Here is a 25,460-nt window from a genome sequence, read left to right as displayed (position 1 = left end):
TTAATTCGTTCCTAGCACACGCTCGTAAAGCAAAAACTCGTAAAGTGAGAATTTATTTCCCATAGACATAAGTTTAAAAATAGGGGTTATGTTCTCAACAATGAAATTAGTTGGACTAAGGCGCATTTAGGGCTAGAGCCTCAAGCTGCGAACAAATTTAGACTATGTATATAAAGTGCTTAGCATCATAATACACAGCCATTTCTGAATAAACAGAAAATTTTTAAGGTGGCATCGTTTTAGGTTATATCTCATATTGTGAATGCCTTCACAACGAGTTGCCATGATATTGCACTACTTCGAATAAGTAACGCTTCACCTAAGGAGAAGACTAGTGTTACTATACTAGTGGGTGGTGGTACCTATCTGAGAATAATGGGTGGTGGTACCTATCTGAGAATAATGGGTGGTGGTACCTATCTGAGAATAAGAAACACTAGTCTTCTCCTTAGGTGAAGCGTTACTTATTCGAAGTAGTGCAATATCATGGCAACTCGTTGTGAAGGCATTCACAATATGAGATATAACCTAAAACGATGCCACCTTAAAAATTTTCTGTTTATTCAGAAATGGCTGTGTATTATGATGCTAAGCACTTTATATACATAGTGAAATTAGTTGGCTAATTAGTTTATCATTAAACAATGATTGATTTATCGAAAGAAATAAAAATGCAGCCTGTATAAGCAATCAAATTATAATTAAAGAGAAATTATTTACGACTTACAAATGTTAAAGAATATTTATTCTTCATCATCATTGACTAAATGCACACTCATTGATCGCTTATTATTGGCTCGGCACTCGTTGGTTTGTTGCCAAGGAGTCGTCTTCTTCAGAAATACTTCAAGAGGCATTTGTTTCCAAAAATAATCTCTTTTCTTTAGTAATTTCAATAGCATAGCATGCATAAGCATTTTTTAACGGAACGCACAAATTGCAAATAACACGATTTGCGTGGAGTTCATTTGTTTTTTTTTACAAAAAAAAAATTTATTTGTTTTTTTATAAGATTGAATATTTCAGTCAAGGGGAAACACATTTCACCATAATAGCGTAAAAAACCACACAATTCCAGCTATCGGTATTTTCGCAAATGAAGAAGATCGAGTTTACTACCCATTATAATTGCTTGCAGTAACAGAAAAGCCCAATAAACTGGAAAGTGCAAATTGTTTTATGGTCGTGACTTCCAGAAATGTGCTTTAGAAAAATATCGCAAAGGCATAATTGATTCTTATAACAGAACATATGATGCCGATGAAAGTGCAGTGCATTTTAATGATTTGAATTGGTAACTAATACAGTTTACAAACCATGCTCACGACCTTTTATATGGCCTTAAGGTCATGCTCGTGACCTTAAAAATGACATTTTAGAGAGATAAATAGCTTAGTTATACAGCCAAAATTTCAACTTCCCAGATCTTGAAACGAATTACCAAAAAACAATGTAACAATGTATTATTGGGTTCACATTGCAATATTTTCACTATACTATGGTGTCTCTGGAACGAATTAATATCGTAAAGCTGGGTACACTGTATTGTATAGCTATGCACGTGGTTTGGAATGCGGTATTTATGAATGTTTAACATTCATTTTTTGCAATTAATGTTCATATTTTCGATTTTGTTTGATACTTGATACTTGGGGGAAAAAACTCGTAAACCCGGTAACTCGTAAAGCGAGAACTGCCTGTATATTCCTGTGTTGTATGATGTAGCCTGCAGTGACATCATCATTCTTCTCATCTTTCACAAATTCAAAGTACCCTAACACACACACACACATCACCTTCCACTACTACTGAGAGCTAGGGAAAACTTAATCATATTCACAAAACAACATAAATGTTGAAGCATTTTTCCAGGAAATCTCAAAATTAAGCATATTTGCAGATTTCACAGTCCCTGTCTCTCTCCTTGGGAACTTGGAATGTCATGTAGAGGTTAACTTGTGAGTGGTAGGAGTTTGTAGGACGGTCCTATAGAAAACTGAAGGACTGCATAGTGTAACACTTTTCTAAGACCAGGTTTGGAGACATAGGGGATAATACTGTGGTCTTCCACCAGATATATGATGGCCATACTATTGACCTCTCTCACCCTCATTATAGGTATAGAACTTCACCTTGGAAGTGTGAGTTTTTGAATGCCGTCCATATCCCAAGTCACTGTTTCCCTTCCCGCCATCCATTGGTTCAACTCTTGAAGTCAATAGCCACAGGCAACAACTTCTCTCTGACACAATTAACTTGCAACCTCCAACACCCAGCTCTTCAGCCTTTCCAACTCCTTAAGAAGCCCATCACCCAACACCTCCAACTGTCTTCCTCCCCACAGCCAGCCAATTTCAGTTCCCAAGAATAACATCATTTCTAGGAGGTCTATGAGAATTGCCAGTTAATGGAACAGATCCAGCTAATAACTGCCATCTGTTAACATCACTGACCAGTCCAAACAGCCTGGCCAATGAGACAGATCTCTTCTCTAGGTTTTGGTTTCATTTAGCTTGACTGAGTACCCAACCTTTAACTTTTATCCAGGTCCTGTCAACGTGTGAACCAAGTCTTTGTTTTTTTCTTTACTTTAATCATTTTTATGTGTTGTGAATTTAATTTTACAGATTATGTAAATAGTTATCTTAACTTTATTTTAATATCCATGAAGAGAATCACCAGAGATGGGGGGGAGGGGATCAATGCACTAAAGTGTTCAATTATTATTATTTCTATATCCTGCATTAAGATGCCATTTTTCCAATGCATAAAATTTTTTCCATTTTTTCATACATAAGTTTATTATTATAAATAATATAGGAAACTGACGTGACGATGGAAGGTGTAGGAAGGTAGCCACTAGTGATGCTGTAATAATGAAACTTGCAGTTCAAATCTGCAGTTAAAAATTATTTTGAAACAAGTGATAAGCAGCTGCCTGTATTGAAATTGGTGAAATGCAGTGACCAGTTGCATACTGTGATCATTGACACCTGTAGAATGGCCTTAGCTTTTATTAATTTTTGATTCAAATTATTATTTAATAATTAAATATTGATTTAAAAATTAATATTATAATTTAATTAAATAAATTTTAATTGATTACGGCAGTGTTAATCAAATTATCAGTATTAGTATTGATATTGGCTTCATATGCACTGCGAGATGTGCAGATCTCGAGGGCAAACTTATTCCAGTAACAATATGTAACAAAAAAAAAAAAATTATATTTAACTGTTTCTTATATTTTATGTACTGAATCTAATGCCATCATCAGTGTCGATATTTTGGCAGCAATTGAGTGTTTTATGTTTTTACTACATTTATGTGTTATTACCTAAGTGCTGTGCATACCAATATTGTAATATGTAAGAGCCTGTGGCATTCATATAATAAGTTTTTTTTTTCAGTTTGCTGTGGCTATCAGATGAAGTTGTATTATCTCCAGACTCATTCTGCTATTTTTTGTATATATTATAAACTGCAGCTATTATCAACCCACTGCAGGATGGAAGCCTCCTCAACAATTCATGTTGAGGGAAATGGACCATAATCTGCCACGCTGGTCCAGTGCGGGTTGGCAGGTCGACCGTCTACTCAAGGAGCGTGTGCTACTGCACTCCCACTCCTGACAACTCGGCTATGGAGGCCACTCTGTATATATTTTATATAAGTCAAAACAGGTGAAGCATAACATCATTGGTCACATCAAGTTTCGCAGTGCATGTGAAGCCTGTTTGAAGTGCTTATGGGGGATCAAGACAGTTTGTGGGCACTTCATTTCTTTTGTGATATTTGTAGATCAATATTATAGGGATGGTTTTGTGGTAGTCAAAAGTACATTTTGATAAACTTCAAATATGTAGTGTGTCCAGAGTAGTTGCATGATGATTGTTACTTTTGTTTGGTGGATATCAAAATTTCAAAAAGTCTGTTAATAGAATAGCTGTAGTGTATCCCAACTTTACCACCCTCTGTTGCTCAAGTACTACACAGTGAAGATCTGCCAGTTCTGACTCAACCTTCCATATTTTCAGAATTGGATGATGATTATGGGAAACAGGGTAATTGTGATTATCCTGTTCACAATTTGTGAACAAGATAACACAGAACAGGAACTTCTGTGATTACACCGCCTGTTCAAGTAATCAGCAAGAATTGGATGTATTTTTGAGTTTAACGAAATCCAGCCAGAGCTGAGGTTTTAAAATATCATTTGCTCTGGACTGGATTTGGTTAACTCAAGTTTATGGGATCCAATCTGCAAGACTTCCATGTACAGAAAAATACATATAACTTTTGAACAATTTTACACTGTTGCATGATCCCTATGCTGTTTTGATTTGATTGGTCTTTGTGAATAAATTGGTATTAGTCATAATTCAAGTAAAATTTTGAAAGCTGTGTTGCTTCACATTGGGAATGTATGCTCATCAATTCCTGTTATACCCTGTTCATATTAAAGAAGACTACAAAAATGCGAAGCATGTTTTAGAGATGAACAAGAGTGACCAGTATAAATGTGATTCTGTGGGTACTTCAAGGTGATGAAGTTCCTTCTGGGTTTGCAATGTGATTTCACTAAGTTCCCTTGTTTTTTCTGCCTCTGAGGTAGAAGAGTGATAAATTTGCACTACTGAAGAAGAGAATGGTCTGCCAAAATTGAGTTCATCCTGGTGCACATGATATATTAATTGAGGGTTCCTTGGTTCCAAGAATGAAGTTTTACTTCCACCACTCCATATTTAGCTTGGATTGGTCAAAAATTTGTTAAAGTTTTGGATTCTCAAGGTTATGTTTCCAAAATTGTCTGATGCAAAACTGAAAGATGTCATATTTATTGGTCCACAAATTAAGACGTTGGCTTCACATGAACTGGAAGGCAAATAACTAATGCCAAGCAAAATGCTTGGCAGTTGTTTTGTCTTATCTTATAGAGAACTAGTAAAAGTTGATTGGTGATAATTATGGAAAAATGGGATGCAGGATGCTAATCAAGCAACTCTATTACTTGCACTCTCCCTTGGATTTTTTCTGACCAAATATGTAAACAATTTCAAGCCTTCCTAGTCCAGTGGGATATCTGAAGGGTTACATACACTTAACTAGGTCATAAGGAGGTTGGCAAAATTTGACTGATATAATGCTATATCTACAGTTGCTGCTCATATTTCTCACTTTTATAGTGAAAAAGTTAATTTATGCATCATTGAAAAAATTATATATTTTTAAGAAATACAGGTAAAATATCTGCTAATGCGGAAATGAGAAATTGAGAGTACCTTTGTATATGTGCAAAATTGTATTTGCACTGGAAATATCTTTTTTTCTTACTTCGACTGTTATTAACTTTCTAGATATTGACTGGAACTTGTGGTTGGTCACTCACACAGTAGCAAAACTTTTCTAGATTTATTGGATAACTGTTTTCTGCACCAGAATGTTACAGAGACAATGAGAGAAAGCAATACACTTGATCTGATTACCAGCAGTCAGATTATCAGGGCCCACTGTTGTTTTTGATACTTTTTAATGATATCAATGAAGGTATATCAGGGTGTCTATTATGTCAGAGTTATTAATGACAGTAATCCAAGTATGCTAATGGAAGAGATCTCGACAAATTAGGCAGATGGGCTGAGAAGTGGCAATTGAAATTTAACATTGACAGTGCAAGTTACTGCATACAGGTAGCAGTAATCCCAAATTAATGTGTCAACTTTGTGATACCTCACTGAAGGTAATAGAGAACAAAATGACTTGTGCAGTGAGACATGAAGTTCTCCAACCAGTGCTGATGGACTGCTTGGACAGATCATTGAGTTTTGTCAGTGATATAAACAGGAATTTTGCCAGTCCTGATATGGAAGTAATCCTCTTTATAAGACTATGGTAAGACCACATCTTGAATTTTGTAAGGTGCAAAAGCCTCAATTTAGGAGTGTGTGGATATTTTGGAATTAATGTGGATAAGAATTATAAGATTACTGAGGAGAAGATTACAAAGGGTATGTTTACCGAGAAAGACTGCAAATTGCAACATCTGGAAACTAGGCACTTGCAAGGAGATGTGACTGAGGTGTTTAAGGGTTTGAACGGAGTTTTCCTCACTAACATAGGTGCAGACAGGGACGGTGTTACAGCTTTGGAAATTTATTTGGTTGATTTCAACAAATCTGTTTCCTGTTGCTAGTCAGTGGATCTGTTGATCCTCCTATTTTGATTTTCCTCCGTTTCTGCCAGAGCCCTGGAAAAGGGTCCATGTACCATCCTGTACCTGTTTTTGCCAATAGTATCCTCAGACACCGTGACTCACATGAGCAGTGACTTGCCATGTTGACTACCCAGTGGTCCAACCTATATATATATAACATTGCCTTACATGTATTAAAGGCATTACACATTCTCAGATGGCTTTTGTTTATCTTCTAACATTTACACATGTTTTTATATCTCCTTTATATTCCTTAGGCAAACATTATTGGATGTTTTGCTACACCAGTCACTTTGATATGCTAATTGCTTATGACCATATACATCACAATCGTGTTTGCAAATTTTTAGGTAAATCTGTGCATTCTTTTTAGGTGAGGCACTTTCAGTAAAAAACAGTATATTTACTTCTTTTTTCTGTTAAAAGTCCATTTCTTTGCATTTAGTCAAAGTAATTTTGATACATCTAAATGATTGATATAACATGAACAGATATGACTGAATTCTGTTCGACTTGACACATCAGCAGAGACTGTCCATATTGTTTCCAGCTTATTACTAATGAATAAAATAGTACAATCATTTGAATTATATCTCTCTGCTACCACTTTATGTAGTGTTTGTGTTTGTTTAAGAATTATTGAGGTTTTGTGTCTTGTGAATTTCTATATATTCACTGAAGCTGTATTGACTCAAGTGGTAGTGGATGCACTATCATTCCACAAATTTGAGTGAATATCTAGAAAGTGAAAATTCTCCGTGATAAGGTATTAAAATTCATTGACCCACACTCTCTTTGATTGTATAATTGTTGACATACTTGTTGCAGTCATTTAGCCAGTGACATTAATTATACTTTCATTTTTGTTTTCCCATTGTTTATGTGGCAACATATTGTTGGTATATTGTTTTTGAATCTATGTGCTTCTTAGCTAAGTCATAACTCCCTCTGTATTCATTAAAGTGGTAGTGGATGCACTACCATTCCACAAATTTCAGTGAATATCTAGGAAGTGAAAATATTCCATGATAAGGCATTAAAATTCATTGACTCACTCTCTCTTTGATTGTATAATTGTTGACATACTTGTTGCAGTCATTTAGCCAGTGACATTAATTATACTTTCATTTTTGTTTTCCCATTGTTTATGTGGCAACATATTGTTGGTATATTGTTTTTGAATCTATGTGCTTCTTAGCTAAGTCATAACTCCCTCTGTATTCATTAAAGTGGTAGTGGATGCACTACCATTCCACAAATTTCAGTGAATATCTAGGAAGTGAAAATATTCCATGATAAGGCATTAAAATTCATTGACTCACTCTCTCTTTGATTGTATAATTGTTGACATACTTGTTGCAGTCATTTAGCCAGTGACACTAATTATACTTTCATTTTTGTTTTCCCATTGTTTATGTGGCAACAGATTATTGGTGTATTGTTTTTGAATCTATGTGCTTCTTAACTAAGTCCTAACTTCCCCCTATTCACTTCTGTTATCTTTGCCCTTTCTGTACGATTGTATTCACTGTATATACATGATTTACTTTTGTCATGAATTCTGAGTATAGTTATTACTCACTATTAGTATATAAGTATTCTGTCATCCATTCATTATTTCTGTAACACTAATCTTCTGCTAGAAACATAATGGGGGAGGTTTTTTTTTTTTTTTTAATATCCCCTTGTTAAAAATGTGAAGCTAGAAAAAAAAGTTATACAAATAATGTATTAGCTTCTGCAAAAATTATTTCAATAGGAATCATTTTTCCATATTTAAATTCATTGGCCAGACCACATCATTCTACGAGGGTGGAATAAAAAGTGATGCCTCTTAATAAAGGAATATCGCCAAATCTTAATATAAACTTAATAAACAAACTTTTGATGGAATATAAATAAAACAAAAAAAAAAATAATGAAAAGTTATTTTTAATTTTATGTATCATTTCCTACATATACCACACCTGACTAGGTACATTTCTTCTAGTGCTTGACAAGTTTTTGTATACCATTCAAGTAAAATTCTTTTGGCTGAGTGGCCAGCCATCTCATCATGACTACTCTAATTTCTTCATCATCACAGCAGTGATTTGGCCCCAACTGACCCCTACCAATGTTGAACACCTATAATGAGCCTATGCATTTTATTGACACAACATTCATGTATTTACTAGGTGTACTCATTTGATGTATTTTTTTTGAGCTTGTCGAGTAGTTCAGTGTATTCTTGTCATTTTTCAAACATTTGATGTAAATAGCACTTATAAAATTTTAAAGAGCAGTCAGAAGATGGAGATGTTTTACGGCAAAGTTCCTTGGACTGTCTCTTTTCTGAATCATAATGGTGAATCCAGGATTCATCTTCAGTCAAAATAAAATTTGAAATTGCACCCATTTCACATTCAAAGCAGGACAGAGGTCACACACTGCCAAATTTCCACTCATCTTTTCATATCTTTTGCAAGCTTCTTGAGGAGCCATGTGTTGTATATCTTTCTGTGCTTAGCTTGGACAGAATGTGTCACACTTTTTTTTAGAAATCCCCGAAGTTGTAGCAAAATCTGATTGTATGATTCAAAATAATCACTGTGAACACGTTCATCTGCTTTTCTATGCACTTCATCAGTTAACATTACCAGTTGTTAGCTTCATCTTAATCATTGACAGTAGCTTTAATAACTGTTCTATATTTGACTTATAAAATATACTAATGACATCAAAAGTTTATTCCTTATTATTATTATTATTATTAGTTATATGGTGCAAGGAAGCCTGAGGCTTATGCTGCACCAGACAAACATATCTCTTGATGATTTCAAATAAATATGGTTCAGATAACACCACAAAAATTCTACTGTGTATGTGCTAATTATAAAATATTAGTATTAGTATTAGCCACATGGTGCAGGGAAGCTTATGCTACACCAGCCAAAAAAAAGAATAAAATAATAATAATAAGAAAATTTTAAAAAATTAATAAAATAAAAGGAAATAGACAACCTATGCATTTCCCACATAGGTAACATATTCCAGTCCAGTTGAAACATCTCTCTCTGTAATTTGATTTTATGGTCCCTAGTTCTCGAATCATATATAACTGCGAAAATGTTGTCCTCATTCATTTTACTTTTGCTCTTAGAGCCTTAAACACCTCAGTCAAGTCTCTTCTAAGATATCTAGTTTCCAAGCTATGCAACCCATATATTTGAAGTCTTTCCTCATATGGATATGAGGATGGCCTTTTGCCGATCTCACCAAGCAAGCTACCCATCTTTGGACTTTTTCAAGAAGCTCGATATCTTTTTTTAGGTGTGGTCTCCTTACCTGAACATAGTATTCCAAGTGTGGTCTAACAATAGCCTTGTATATAGTCATTATGACATCCTTATCTCTGCAAGCAAATGTGATTCGATAAATCATCGATAGGACACTATGTGCCTTCCTTGCAACCTGTCTACATTGCTTGAAGAACTTTGTCTGACGATATTGTAACACCTAAGTCCTTTTACTCCACTACTGGAGTAAAAGGACTTAGGAGTTTAGTTTCAACTCCACCAAGTGTATAAGTTATTTTGGGGTTACTGTTCCCCAGGTGTAATACCTTACACTTTGCTGGATTGAAGCATAGCTTCCATTTTTCTGACCATCCCTAAAGTCTATCTAGGTCACTCTGAAGAAGCTCTTCTTGGTGGTGATTGTTAACTACTCTACCAATCTTACAGCATTTGCAAATTTAGACATCATGTCCTCTATCCGTTCATCAACGTCATTTATGAAATTCAAAAAAACAGTGGTCATAATACTGATCCTTGGGAAACCCCATTTCTTACATCAACCCAATCTGAGGAATAACTATTTATCACAACCCTCTGCCCTGAAGCCATCCTGATATCCATCTAAGGATTTTCCCTGTGATTCCAACCTGTTCCAGCTTATAAAGTAACTGATCATGTGGGACTGAGTCAAATGCTTTGCTGAAATTTAAATAAACAATGTTGAAATTATTCCCTAATTTTTAAATTCAACTCATGAGTGACCCTGTCAAAATAGCTAACCAGATTTGTTAAATATGATTTTCCCTTCACAAAACCATGCTGAGTATCCTTCGGAAATCCATTTCTATCTAAATGAGCCTGAATTCCACCCTTGATCATTGCCTCCATGATTTTCCCTACAACTGAAGTTAGACTGACAGGTTGGTAATATCCCACTTCACTCTTAGAACCGCTCTTATGTATTGGAGATACCTGGCACTTTTTCAATCCAACGGAATCACCCTCGAGTCCAGTGATGCTCTCATAATTAGCCTTAATGGTTCAATGCACTCACTTGCCGCCTCTCTTAAGATTATATGGTATGTGCCATCACCCCTAGGAGCCTTAATGGCCTATAGGCTCGAAATTTTAATATTAAATAATCATGTGAAATTTCAATATCATTAATTACATATTTTTCAACTTCACTCCCATAATTTCTCTTTGACATAAAAGTTTTTTTCTTCTGTAAATATAGATATAAAGTAATTGTTGAGTTCATCTGCAATATCAGCTGGGGTATCTAATACTATCCCACGTCCATTACATAAGGGTCCAATCTGGTTTGTCCTCTTTGCATTTTATATGTGAAGAACTGAGCTGGATATCATCATTCTTCTCTTTCTTGGTGATTCCTTTTGACTCTCTCTCTCTCTCAGGGTAACTCGGGAATTTTTTGGCTGGTGCAGCATATGCTTCAGGCTTCCTTGCACCATATGGCTAATAATAATAAAAAATTAATAATAACTCCTTATTGCCACTCTTTGCCAGCAATTTATCATAATCTGTCTTTGCCAGCCTAACCTTTTCTGTGGCACTATTACAGATCGATTGTAGCTGTTATAGGCTTCGGTACTTTTTATTGCTCGAAACTTTTCCATGCCATCTTTTTCTGCTCAAGTAATCTGGCAACTTCATTGTTCATCCAACTTGGAATCCTCCTTGTGGAGTATTTTTTTCAATGGTATATACACATTCAAGGCTTTTGTGATTAATGTTTTAAAAGTATACCATAATTCAATTGTATTCGCTTTCTGTGAGTTATTAGAGTAGATTGTAGTTAATAGAGGCCATGTAGCACCTTAAGGCATTGTAATTTCCTTTTCTGAAATGGTGCCTCCGTAGCCAGGTGGGAAGGAGCAGCAGTGCGTAGCACAGGCTTCTTGATTAGACCAGGGTTCCAGCCCGTCACCACCAAATACAGAGGAGGCGGAAAGGTCAGGGAATGATCACCGCATATTCCCGGAGCAGTATGGCCTTAGTTGCTAATGCTCCTAAATAACAATAACAGTTTTTCTGAAATTATAACCCATTCCTTTGCCTTTTACTACTGCTACCGGTCTTTTCATCGTCCACCATAGAACTCCGTGATCACTTTCAGCTACTGGTTCATGTACTATCATTATGTCATCTGGGTCATGGGTGATGATGAGATCTAGAATATTCTTTTTCCTAGTATTTTCTGTGACATGTTGATACAAATAAAAATCATCTAGTTGATTTAAAAATTTTGTTCCCCATGTGGAGTTTCCTTCCCATTAAGAGGCAAATTGAAAACACCCATAATGAGACATTCACGCTTACTTGCCCATTCCATTTGCATGTAGAGGCTCGTCATAATCTTCACAATCATCTGGCCTGTAGATTACTCCCACTCTCATTATACCTTTGCTTCCAACTATCTCACACCATACAGATTCTATACTAGCATTCGAAACATCTGAATCTGGGAAAGCTTTCATCATTCTCAGGCTGCTTTTGATAAGAAGCACAACCCCATCACTCCTTCTATCTGCCCTATCCTTCCTAAAGACATTATACATACCATACTGAAACTCATTATCCTCTATCTCCAGGTAGCCATGTTTCCATAAGCCCTATTATGTCAGCATTACTTACCAGCAGTTTGAATTCACTCATTTTATTGACAACACTTTTGACATTACTGTATGACATGCCCCTTAAAGTTATTTAAGCTTGCTTCCCTGGTATTAGCTACCTGCTCATTTGAAACGTTTCTGCCCTCAGAACTGTTGCCAATATGTTCTGTTGCAGTAACAAACAAGAACTCTTGAGGTATCTGCAAGCATTACTTTGACCAGTATTATCAGATAAATGCGTATCTATATTGCCCTTGTCCCCCAAACTAGTAGTTTCCCTGAACCTTTAAGGTATCCTCAATAATACTGACAAAAATCCTTGCACCACCTTTGTTTAAATATATCCCATCTCTACAAAACAGATTCCTTCTACCTACAAGTGCGGGCTGATAAAAATTTCCCCCCAAAAGCCTTGCAGAGTCCTTCAAGCCTTGAGTTAATCCACAAGGCTTTCAGCATATAATCCCTCCTATTATGTCTGTCCAGAATTGACAGGCATTGCAACCTAACTTGCAGCATTTCTTCAGCATGGTCCTATATTTGTCTAACAAATCACCAGATCATGTGTGCTTAATTTCATTAGTCCCCACATGAATAATAATATTCTATTAACTTCCCCCCCCCCCTTAAAATCTAGAAATCTGTTGGTGACATCATTAATTGTTGCTCTCGGCAGACATACGATGGTTCTAGTCCATCTATCCTTATTACAAAAAATATTTCCCATTTCCCTGACAATGGAGTCTCCTAATAGAACTAAGTCCTTTGGAATCATAGTAGTTTGCTCCCAGTTACATTATTCTTGAGGGCAAGCACCTGTTTTTTCAGTGACTCAAATTGTTCTAGCAATGCACCAAATTTTAACTTAAGATCGGTACACTCCATACAACAGTGACAAAGAAAAGAATCGCTAGGTTAGCTATGATTGTCCACTAGGTCGACCTTGGAATACATGCCACTGGTTCTGAAAGGGATAAAATCATGACTCAGAAATCGTCATCAGCTATTTCCTTATGAGTCATGATACCCTCTGACGAAGTGTTCAAGGCAGATCTTGTAACAACCATTGTAAAATTTACTAAATAATTTTTATTATAATTTTATTTTAATATAATTTTGTTATTAGATTATTTTAATAAAAAAATTTAATTATTAGATATGTGTAGAATCTAGTTGGAACTTGCTAAGACAGTAGTGCTTAAGTTATGAGCTAAGAGGCATTACTTTTCAATCCTCTCTCATATTTTAAGATATTCTTGTCATTCATTAGTTTAAATTTGACAGTTTAGGAACATATCAGTAACAGCATATAAGTATTCTTTTTCCTTTTTTCAGTTCTTTACAGAGGACTCTAGCAGAGCTTCGAGAATACCAAAAACAGCATGAATTTTGGCTGCACCAGCACGAGAAGCTGCTCAGTGAACAGGCTCCTCCAGAAGTAAAATTAGAACAGAGGTTAGAATATGAAGAGCAAAAGATTCGGGAAAGCCTTGATGGTCGAGGTACTGATTCCTGTACCCAAAAGAATGAATGTTGTGTGTTACCTGTTCTTTTGACTGTGGTACCACCTTCCTGACAGTGGCATATATCAAGTGTTTATGCTGGCTACCTCTTCATTTTTGCATGAAAAGAAATCAGCACTTCTGTTGCTACATTACAGTGTAGTGTTATTTATTCTCAAAACTGAGTTATTAAAATTTAATTTTTCCCCCTTTTTTCATGTTGCTTATTTGTGACTTGTAAATATTTTTGTTCATTAGAGAAGCTTGTTTAATATTATGCTCATATATTTACTGTCATTTATGTTGATCTTTTTTTTTTTTTTTTTTGCATGCTTCAAAATTGTTATTTTTGTTTGCTACCTTATCTTTGTGCAGAATTTATGCACACCTTGCACTGTTTATTTATTTATTTTTTTGTAAGCAAAAATGTGATATGTGCTGTCTGTTATCTTAATTATTTATGGTTGGGTGTACAGTGGGATGTCGATTAGTCAAATTTGGATCATCTAAAGCATCATTTGTGCAAATCAGTTAAGGAACTGACAGACAACTATCACCTATATACCACTTTATTTCACATCATTTTAAATATTTTAAGAATATAACATAGCTTTAATTTTTGGACTTGTTTATGCAATATGATATGGTAATACCCAAATATGAAGTGTTCAAGACCAGTGACATATTGCTCTTTAAAGAGTATACAAATCATGTTAGCATTTTCTGCTGTTATGTTATTAGTTATTGGGCAAAAAGTTACCTTTTGATCAGTGCGGTAACTAGGTACGAGTGGACTGGGCATTCGCCTGGGGCCCGGAATGTAAGGGGCCCAAATTCCGATGATATTTTAATTTTTTTAAATATAAAAAAATGGTTGTTTCTTAATATAATACTTTAATTATACAAAAAAAAATCAATATTGCCTCATTTATATTGCAGTAAATTTATTTATTTTATAATCAGATGTTAAATGAAATTAATTTTTGCCTATTTTTATTATTTAAACCTAGTTTTAATGCAACAAAAACCCACAATAATGCAGATTCACATTTAAAACTGTTTGCTTTTTTTGCTCTGAATGTAACAATATCAGTTAAGAGATATGGCAACTGCATTAAATAAAATCAAGGAACGGGCCAAAGGAAAATATGTAATATTGCAGTCTGAAATACAAGGTTTGTTAACAGAAATTACTACTTTTAAATTTATTATAAGTGTAGTTGTTTGGTATGAAACATTGAGTATTATAAATAAAGTTAGTAATGCCATACAAAGTAGTACAATTGAGATGAACACTGCAGTTATATTGATAGAAGGTGCTCTTAGTCAACTAAATTAATTTAGACCATCAGGATTTAAATTGTGCATGGATAAAGCTATAGACATTGCAACTGAGTTGGAAGTATCGTTAGTGTTACCAGAAGTGCAAGTTTTTAGGAAAAAAGCATGAGTTTACCTATGAAACTTCATCAGATGAACATCTGTTGATCCAACCAAAAGGTTTGAAATGGAATTTTTTAATATATTGATCAATGTAGCTATCGTTTGCTTACAAGAAATATTTGATCAGATGAATGAAATATCCTCATCTTTTCATCTTATTCTAAAATCAGAAAACTTCATGAATTTATTTTAAAGTGCAATAGAAATGAAATGTCAACACCTTGAAGGAATTCTCACTGGCAAAGACGGGAGCAGCGAAATTGATGCCAAAGAGTTACATCAAGAAATCCAATCTTTGCAACATGTTTTAAAAGATAATAAAGATTTGGTTGCTTGCAACTATTGACATTTATTTGTTAGTTGAATTATATCCCAACATCATCATTTCTCTTCGAATATTATTAGCATTGCCAATTACAGGCTGCTTGGACAGATGCTGGTTGCATCTGGAAATAGGAGTATTCAAAACTCAAAATGATTAAAACATATTCATGAGCAACAATTGGCCAAGAAAGAATTAATGGATTAGCCATTATGTCAATAGAACAAGATTTTTTTTTTTTTTTTTTTTCAATTTTACAAATTCCACCTTTTTTTGTGAGGGGGCCCCAAGATGAAAATTTCGCCTGGGGCCAACAGACATCTAGGTACGGCACTGCTTTTGATGTTCAGACGTGTTTGCATGAAACTTACAGGAAAAGAAATCTAAATTTTGGGCTGAATTGTGTTTAGTCATATTGTGCATTTAATAAGAAGGGATAAGTGGTTATTTGCACCCCTCTTAACTAGGTTTGACAGGCTGAAATATTCAGACTTTGCATATATAACTAGCTGTGTATCTGCTTTTGGCAACTTGGTCAAAATTAGAGCATTCAGTCATGAATACGATTGGTTACATTTATATTCTTACTTGGTTATTTTTAAATTCTTTAAAAATACTGTATACTTAAATTACTTAACCCTTAAATACATAAATGAAGCAGTGTTTAAGTTAGGCCTCCTAGTATATGCATTGGAGAAAGCTGCACTTTTCAACATTGGAAAAAATAAAAAGATAAATTAATTATCTGTCAGGAGTCAATTTTTCTGAAACCAGTCAATTTTTAATTAATCCAGATTATCAACATCCCACTGTAGACATGTGCTAATTATTTAAAATTTATTTATAACTATAAGATCAGAAGGACATTGTTATGGATACAGGCTCTATTAATATAAGAAGTAAGCACACTGTTTTGCATGCTAAATGAACATAATTTTGGATATTTTAAACAATAGTTATATATATATATTACTAGCTTTGTATATCTGCTGTTTAAGATTGAAATTTACAATTTTAAACTTTTATTTTTAACCTTCCCCCCCTCCTCCAGATTACCACAAAATATCACAAATTATTCATTGCAGAGTAGTGTGCTTATTTCTTATATTATTTATCTGTTAGCAAAGAAAGCAAGTAGTTAACCATAATTTGGAAACTGACTTATTTTGAAAATTGTATTACTAGAGTACCTAAATATGCAAATTATAAGTAAGCAGAGTTTTTTAAATTTAGTTTTTTGTTTAGAGAAACTATTTTAGTAACTATTTAAATTATTAAATAAGAAATTGCTAAAAGAAACAAATCAGTAGCTATGTTCCATACCTTGATTGAGCATAACTGATAGCTCCTGATCACTCCAGTTATTATTAGCATAATTATTCTGAAATCTGTTCAGTGGTAACAATATGTTATCAGTGAGTAATTTTACAAGTGCCGCCATAATATTGTGGAATCTTCGGAATAGCAGCAGTTTGCTCTAATATTGACTTCTCAAAATGACAGTAATGTCTAGTATATTGAGCTGTGCAAACTAGCTGGCATCCCTTAGTTCCTGGATAGAGAACAGAAGTAAGTCCATGCATGTGATGGCATTAATAGTCTTATTCGATAAATGTTCTGAGTTGAGTTGGGATCTAGTGATTGTATGAACTAGGAAAGAAGCACCAGAGCACTCTCATGTTCTGTAAGTGACTACCAGGCAGTTGCTGGAACATTTTCTCTAAAGCCATAATAGCCTTTCCTTTAAACAACTATAACATCCAGTTGTAACTTTCACTTCCTTTCAAGGACAGTGTAGGTTGTACACTGATATAGTCAACTTACTAAATTAAGACCATTCAAGCAAAATGCAGTAAATAACATTAGCAGTTGCAGCCATTTTAATTGATTTAAACAAAATGGAATCATTTACTACTTTTTGGATTTTTTCTGTGATAATTTTATTATCACACAAAAAAAATGATGTATTGAATTTATACCGAAATTCAGAATTTTGGAATTCTGAAAGAAAAAAAATTGTTTTTTGAAAGAATTTTTTATTTATTAGAAATACAATAGTTTGTAAAAGAATAATAGAAGTTAACCTCAATATGATACATAGAACAGTTCTGTATGATACTCTCCAGAAATTAAAACAAATATAACATTACAGTAAAAAATTAGATTGAAAACAATTAAAAAATCGAAAATATTACATTACAGTAAAAAATCAATTGAACACAATTGAAATTTTAGTGCAATTGCATCATTTATACACAGCTAAATATATTAGCAAATTTGCAATAGCGGCATCGTTTAAGTTACATCTCATATTGTGAATACCTTCATGACGAGTTGCCATGACATTGCACTACTTCGAATAAGTAACACTTCACCCGAAGGAGAATGTTGTTACTTATTCTCAGTGGATACCACTACCCAGACGGCACCGTTTCAGGGCTATTTGGCCCTTCTTCAGTGGGTGGGTAGGTACCCAAGTGATGTAATGGTGGCAAACTGTTTTGCCATCATTACGTCACTTGGATGACTTGAAGCTGGGCAGTCACTTCTAGAGGTGGCACATTGGCTTAATGTGTCATGCAATGTTGTCTCAGCACAATGGAGGCAGTTATGGGAGACGAACCGTTACAAGAAGAGTTGGAAAAAGTCACCTGTAGGCTATGTCAACCAGCACAAACTGCTATCTGGGTCTAACAGTAAGACAGAACCCTCTGATGTCTTGTCACCAACTCTCTCGAGGTTGCTGCAGCAACGGGTGAAAACATTTCCAACCGGATTGTTAAGAAGTCACAATTCAAGTGCTCTATGCAAGGAAGTCAGTGGTTTGTCCCATTAACCAAACTACCACTGAGCTTATCAAAACTGGTGCCAAAAATGTGACTTGGAGCCCTGGCAAATGGGGTATACTTCTTTTCTCTGATACGTCCCATTTTGGCCTACAAACAGATTCTAGACTTTGTCATTTGGAGATGAGGGATGTGGTACTGTCCATCCAACATTAGAAAAAGGGACACTCATGGTGGAGGTGCCATTCTTGTGTGGATGGAATAATGATTAACAGCTGCACTCTTCCACATTTTTGATTGGGATACAATAACTTCTCAGAGGTACTGAGAACAGATCCTTGAACCCTATGTGTAACTTAGGGGTGCAGTTGGCCCAGATTTTCTTTTCATGTGAGTCAACGCCACTACGTATAGCTCAAGTAGTGGAAGAATATTTTGAAACTGAAGGTATCATATAACTGTGGCCAGCACAATCACTCGACTTAAATCCGATTGAACATGTGTGGGATGGCCTTGAGCATTGCATTGCATTGTAAGCCAACACCTCAGTCACTTGGTGAGCTAAGGCCTGTGCTAGTAGAAGAATGGGATTTGTTACCACTGAATCTTATAGACACCCTTATACACTGATGAGCCAAAACATGACCAGCAAGTCGTTATGAAAATTGAAGCAACTACAGGTGAACTATGGCTCGTGTGTGGGTTGGGACATGGTATCAAAAACACCTGATACTGAGCTCAGTTAATCAGTGTTACTCTTGTTCTTCAGATGGGAAAGGCAGCAGACTCCAGCGAGTTTGATAAAGGCCAAATTGTAATGGCCAGACAACTGGGTCAGAGCATATCCAAAACAGCATGGCTGGTTGGATGCTCATGGTCAGCCGTTGTTATGTACCTGCCGAAAGTGGTCAGATGAAGGAAAACCCACAAACCGCCGGTGAGGTGTTGGATGACCACGGTTCACCGATGCTCAAGGTAAGCAAAGGCTCCCGGATGGTACATGGCAACGGAATGGTGACTGTGTTTCAACTCACTGGTAATTGGAATGCTGGTGACGGGAGTAATGTGTCACAACACAGTACATCAAACCCTGATGAAAATGGGGCTGAATAGCCACAGGCTGCACCAAGTGCCCAAGCTAACCACAGTTCACCGGTGACAGTGCCTACAATGGGCACGCAAGCATCAAAACTGGAACTTGAGTGATTCGAAGGTCATCTGGTCCGATGAATCACATTTCTTGTTGCACCATGTGGACGGCCGGGTACGTGTACATCGTTTACCTGGGAAAGTGATGGCACCTGGATGCACCATGGGACAGAGACAAGCTGGTGGCAGCTGTGTCATGTTTTGGGTGATGTTCTGCTGGGATATCCTGTGTCCAGTCATCCACGTGCCAGGCACTCTGGTGACTACCACCTACCTAAACATCATTGCTGACTAGGTACACCCTTTCATGACAACGGTCTTCCCCTGTGGCAGTGCCGTCTTTCAGCAGGATAATGAACCATGCCCAGATTGTTTGAGACTGGTTCATGTAACATGAAGACTTCCAGGTATTGCCCTGGCCTCCAAATTCCCCAGACATTAATCCCATCAAGCATCTGTGGTTTGTGTTGGAACAGTAACTCCGATTTGCTGCGTCTCAACCTTACCGGAGTTAAAGGATCTGCTGGTTACATGTTGGTATCAGATACCACAAGATGCATTTAGAAATCTTGTTGCGTCCATGCCTCCCTGGGAACGAGCTGTTTTGGATGCACGTGGAGGACCATCATCATATTAGGTAGGTGGTTATAATGTTTTGGCTCATTGGTATATATTGAGTGAGGTTCACTTATGGTAGAGGTGCCATTCTTGTGTTGGCAGAACAATGATTAACAGCCGCACTCCTCTTCATGGTTTTGATTGGGATACCATAACTGCACAGAGGTACTGAGAACAGATCCTTGAACGCTATGTGCAACTTAGGGGTGCAGTGCAGTTGGCCCAGATTTTCTTTTCGTGCGTGTCAATGCCACTGCACAGAGCTCAAGTAGTGGAAGAATATTTTAAAACAAGGTATCAGATGACTGCTGTGGCCAGCACAATCATAGACTTAAATCCGATTGAACGTGTGGGATCCCCTTGAGCATCACATTGAAAGCCAACTCCTCAGTCACTTGGTGAGAAAAATGGGCTGGTAGAAGACGGGTTTGTTACCACTGAACGTTATAGACACCCTTATATATTGAGTGAGGTTCACTGTCATGCTTGTTTAGCCATTGGAGGGAATCGTACATTGTACTGATGATGTATCCAAATTTTTGTGAATATTGTATCGACTTCTGTAATGTGTCCTTTTTGGTAATTCTTGAATAACCCCATACATTCCCTTATGTCTGGCCAGAGTTTTTTGCTGTCTCATTTCATCATTATTCCATGGTACACTACCATACCAAATTTTGTCCTGCATCAACTAGAGAGCTTCATGAGTTACACCACATTTTCTGTGTTCTGTTAATTTTATTTAGCCATGTAGTAACAGCCATATATTGCACAGGAGCTACAGGCTTTTGCTCCACTGGCAGGAAAAAAAAAAAAAAAACAAGTAGATAAGAAAATACAAATTATTTGCTTCCCTCCTCACATAGGTAACTGCTCACCTTTGAATTTATTCAAACTGTCACCCTCAAGTACCTGTGAAGGCAGCCCGTTGCAGCAATGAACAACTAGCTGGCTAAAAGAAAACTTCCTACAATCTAGTCTTAACTTCTTCCCCTGTAATTTGAATTTTTCCCTGAGTTCTGCAATTTCTTATAACAGTGAAAACTCTGTCTTTGTTCATTTTACTAACTCCTCTCAGAGCCTTGTAAATCTCAATCTGATCACAGCTGAGGTGCCTGGTTGCCAAGCTCTGTAGCCTACATAATTGCAGTCTTTCCTCATCTGTCACCCTTTTGCCAATCTCGACATGCGAATTTCTGTCTTTGGACCCTTTCAAGCTCAATGTCTCTTTTCAGATAAGCTGACTATACCTGAACACAGAATTAAACTTTATTAATAATCTGTTATCCTGATCCATCTTAATAACGTCTGTCAAGGGAATACTTTCTATGACACTGTGAGCTTGCTGGTCAAGGGCCATCTTCCAGAGTTTTTCTTTCTCCACAGTAAAGATTTGTATATTCGTGATCGTATTGTATCACATTCAGATTACTTTACTGACAGCCAATGCCATGCCACCAATGAGTTATTTTAATAAAGTTTCAAAACTCTTGCAACAACAAATTACGAGCAATGCCTGTCTGTTTTCATCATCACATGTGTTCTCGTGAAGGTGCGTACGTATTTATAACATCATTCCTCATGCAAGGGCATTCAGTTATTATTATTATTATTATTATTATTATTATTAGCCATATGGTACAAGGAAGCCTGAGGCTTATACTGCACCAGCCAAAAAAAAAAAAAAAAAAAATTCCCCGAGTTACCCCCTGAGAGAGAGAGAGAGAAGTATAAAGGAATCACCAAGAAAGAGAAGAATGATGATATCCAGCTCAGGACCCTGGGTTTGCCAAGCCCATACTCACCAGATGTGAGCCCCCGTGGTTAATTTGTGGAGAAGGATAAGTAAATGTATGTACGCTATTCGACAGAGTCATTTGCTGTTGTACAACTCATTTCAAAATTCCGCAACTGAAAGTAGAGTAAATATCAGATTTGCACATGATGAGGGAAATTTAAGTAGAGGGTTCCTGTTATCAAACTGCAGTGTGTGATTGGTTCTAGTTCTTCGAGAACATTCGGCAGTTACTGAAGTATGTCTCGTTGTGGATGCCATAAAATTAGAAAAGATGTACAGTACAGAAATAGGTCACAAAGACCCAGAGCAAGCACTTCTAACTTTCGCAACTCCACAAACTAACTGAACATGTGTCAAAAAGCAGTCACTGCCTGTACATTCTAGCATAGCCCTTGCGTGTAGTACAGCTATTTTAATTATGTCGTTCCACATTGCATGAAAAACGGTCCCTTTTCGAATCCATCAATGATGTAAGGAACTTTTAAGGATTTTTTTTTCTGTTCAAACCATGGCCGAGTTATAATAATAATAATTATTATTAGCCACATGGTGCAAGAAAGCCCGAGGCTTATGCTGCAGCAGCCAAAAAAAAAAAAAAAAAAAAAAAAATTCTTAGTTATCCTGAGAGAGTCAGAAGTAAAAAGGAATCACCAAGAAAGAAGAATGATGATATCCAGCTCAGGACCCTGGGTGTGCCAAGCCCATACTCATCAGATGTGATCTCCTGAGTTAGTCGACCACCGGTGGTAGTTGCAAGGTTTTTGATTCCAGAACCTTGGATTTCTTTGTTTGGCAGTACAAGCAAAAGGAACAGACAAAACTTGTCATGTGCAGACAGGAGGATGTCTGCAAATGTTTTTAATAGCTGCTCGACACAACTCTATCAAGCAGCTATTTCAAAAATTTCCATATAATTTTTGCCTAGGTTATGCATAACAAATGAGTTTGGTAAACCATCCAAAATTTAATGTCATGCAGTATTGGCAGAGTCCAATGTAGCACACTTTTGCTCACTGTTTTAGAACATGTAGCATCCGATGAGTGTTGTTCTACCAAACGTTATGAGACATTTATAGTGATGAAAAAAACATACCTTTATTCAAAGAAATTAATGCTGGTCAGTCTTTTCCTGTAACGAAGATGACCATCTTGGCTTTACTTTAATTCTGCGTTCCACTTCATGTTGGCCACTAAATGTTCCACTGTTATTCTCTTCAAACCACATGTTTACTGTCCCTGCTTTGAGATGCTTCCATGACAATGTAGGGCCAACAGAATTGCTCAGAGCATCACTGTATGATTTAGCAATCATTCCATGCATCACAACCTAGTCCATCTAGTGAGAAACACCCCTTCCCTCGACGATGACATCTGTAAGCTTCACAGCTGGGACAGCACATTCAGGTAGCAACAGTTCTTCAGGTATCTTCTATATTCAAACACATATCAGACGCGGAAGAGCGTGTAGTGTGACTTGTTGTTCCACAGGACAGATTTACAATGAATTTACCTTGCACCATGCTAATCAATGATATTAATTATTTTTGTTATCAAAAGCTTGTAGGCTGTAGCTCTTTCACGTAAATTCATGAAATGTCGCTCTCTATGCGTCATTAAAACACGCTTGCTATGGCTGCACACAGCACTAAACTCAGATTTTCTGTCCGTGATCTAGTTGGTAGATAGATAATCCCTATTTCACAATAGTTCCTGTCAGTCAACATTTTGAGCCCACTTTGCCATTTTTTCACCTCTGGACATCCATTTCTTCAGAACGTCCCCAGTTGTCAACTGGGGAATGTGGAATTCTTGAGCAATAGCATGCACACATATTTTCCCCCACATGGCATGTGATTATCAACCCTCTGAAACTATTATGTCTTTCCAAGGGCTCCTTTCGATTTGCTTGTTTCCTGACGAGGAATCCGAGTTTCCAGAACAAAAAACCGTACAACTCTCGCCTGAGACCAACTAACTCAGCCACATTGTGAAAAAGGCCCATAAAAATTCCCCGCGTCATTGACGGGATTTTAACTCTGGTCTAAAAACCCAGTGTGGGTAGGGCGACGATTCTACCACGAGGGCCTCTTGTTTTGGCTTATATGTGGGAAATGAATTCAGGGCTAACTAATTTATAAGCTTTTATTATATTTACGCACTTAATATATTTGCGCACTTCATATTAAACACAGTTTCCTGCGATCAGAGAAGTGCCTCATGACCTTTAGTAGCATAGTGCATGTGGACAGCCAGTTCTTGTATAGTTATGTAATTTTTGAGTAATCTTGTTATTGTTTTTGCTTCAATAAGCAAATCCATAACCAATACCCAATGGCTATAACATTTTAAAAATAGCTTAATTTGACATGGAAATTTATGACAATGATGTACAGTAAACTCTGCAAAATCCACCATTATAGAATTCTGAATTCTTTAAAATCCAGTACATTTTACAAAAAAAAAAAAAAAAAAAAAAAAAATAGCACATCAGCGATTTAGACCATACACAGAGCGGAGAGAAATCATGGGATACCTACCTAGTAAATAGTAGGCCCACCTTCCCCCGGATAAGACTGTTAGACGACGAGGCATTGAGTCCACTAGTTCACGAAAGCTTTCCACAGGTATTTCCATCCACACTTGCTGCACCTCTGTCCACAATTCTGTCACATTCCTGGATGGAAGATCCAAAGTTCGAATGGACCTTTTCATACCATCCCAAAGATACTCCACAGGGTTCATGTCTGGTGAACGAGGAGGCTATTCCATGGTGGTAAAATTTGTGGAATGCCCTTTGAACCATGTTCTAGTTACCACGGCTCTGTGGGGCGGCACATTTTTCTGCTGGAAGAGTGCATTGTCCTGTGGGTGCACGTGACCATGAAGGGATGCAGATGGTCTGCAAGGGATGGACATGTAACCTAGATCGTTCAGAGATGCATCTATACGTGCCAGTTGAACACGCCTCAAACCCAGTAGCGTAGCTACCCGTTTTCGGGCCCGGACGCAAAGAACATGTTCGGGCCCCTACTTAATGAAAATTGCAAAAAGAGGAGACCGCCAAAAACGCCGGGCCCGGAGGCAATTTCCTTGCCTGCCTACATGGTAGCTACGCCACTGCTCAAACCATTACCGACCATCCACTTGCCGGAACAGGCCTTGTTGACATGACAGGTGCATAGCCTCGTGCGGTTTCCGCCAGATACTCACCCTCCCATAAGCTCAAAATAACTGGAAATGGCACTCATTGGACCAGGAGACCCGTCTCCGATCATCCAAGGTCCAGTGCCAATGTTCTTTCGCCCAGTTGAGACGTAGAGTACTTTGTCCTCGTGTTAGCAATGGCACTCTGGTGGGTCGGTGGCTCCCATAACCTATTGCTTATAATGATCGCCTGATGGTCTTGGTGGAGATGTTTCTGGCACCTCTCTCGTTGAAGTCGGCGATGATTTGTGCCACTGTTGCTCTCCAGTTGGCTGAAACAATATGAGACAGACTTCGACGGCCACGCTCATCCACTACCTTTCTCCCCCCACAGTGCTGTACACAATAAGATGTTATTCCGGAAATGGCATATTCCCGATACACTCTTGATACTGTCGAATGGGGTAGTGCAATTTCTGTACCACCTCCGAGATAGAGTGACCCATGCGTCGGGCACTCACTGTCATCCTTCTTTCAAAGTCGGTTAACTCACAACGTTTATCCACA

The 25,460-nt window shown here is 36.9% G+C and overlaps 1 protein-coding gene across 1 annotated transcript in view; it reads left to right on the top strand.

The window, feature by feature from the left end:
• The window catches only part of LOC150077440 (tetratricopeptide repeat protein 17), a 204,521-nt gene that overhangs the window by 112,251 nt on the left and 66,810 nt on the right, over window positions 1-25,460 (top strand). The window contains exon 8 of the mRNA XM_090385905.1: window positions 13,467-13,633. Within this exon, the coding sequence (XP_090242031.1) occupies window positions 13,467-13,633 (167 nt within the window). The remainder of the gene's footprint in view (window positions 1-13,466; window positions 13,634-25,460) is intronic.

Source organism: Mastigoproctus giganteus, chromosome 12 (genome assembly GCF_048544385.1).
Source record: "Mastigoproctus giganteus isolate SK-2022 chromosome 12, ASM4854438v1, whole genome shotgun sequence".
Classification (NCBI taxonomy): Eukaryota; Metazoa; Arthropoda; class Arachnida; order Uropygi; family Thelyphonidae; genus Mastigoproctus; species Mastigoproctus giganteus.
This window is presented reverse-complemented; position numbering and strand designations above follow the sequence as displayed.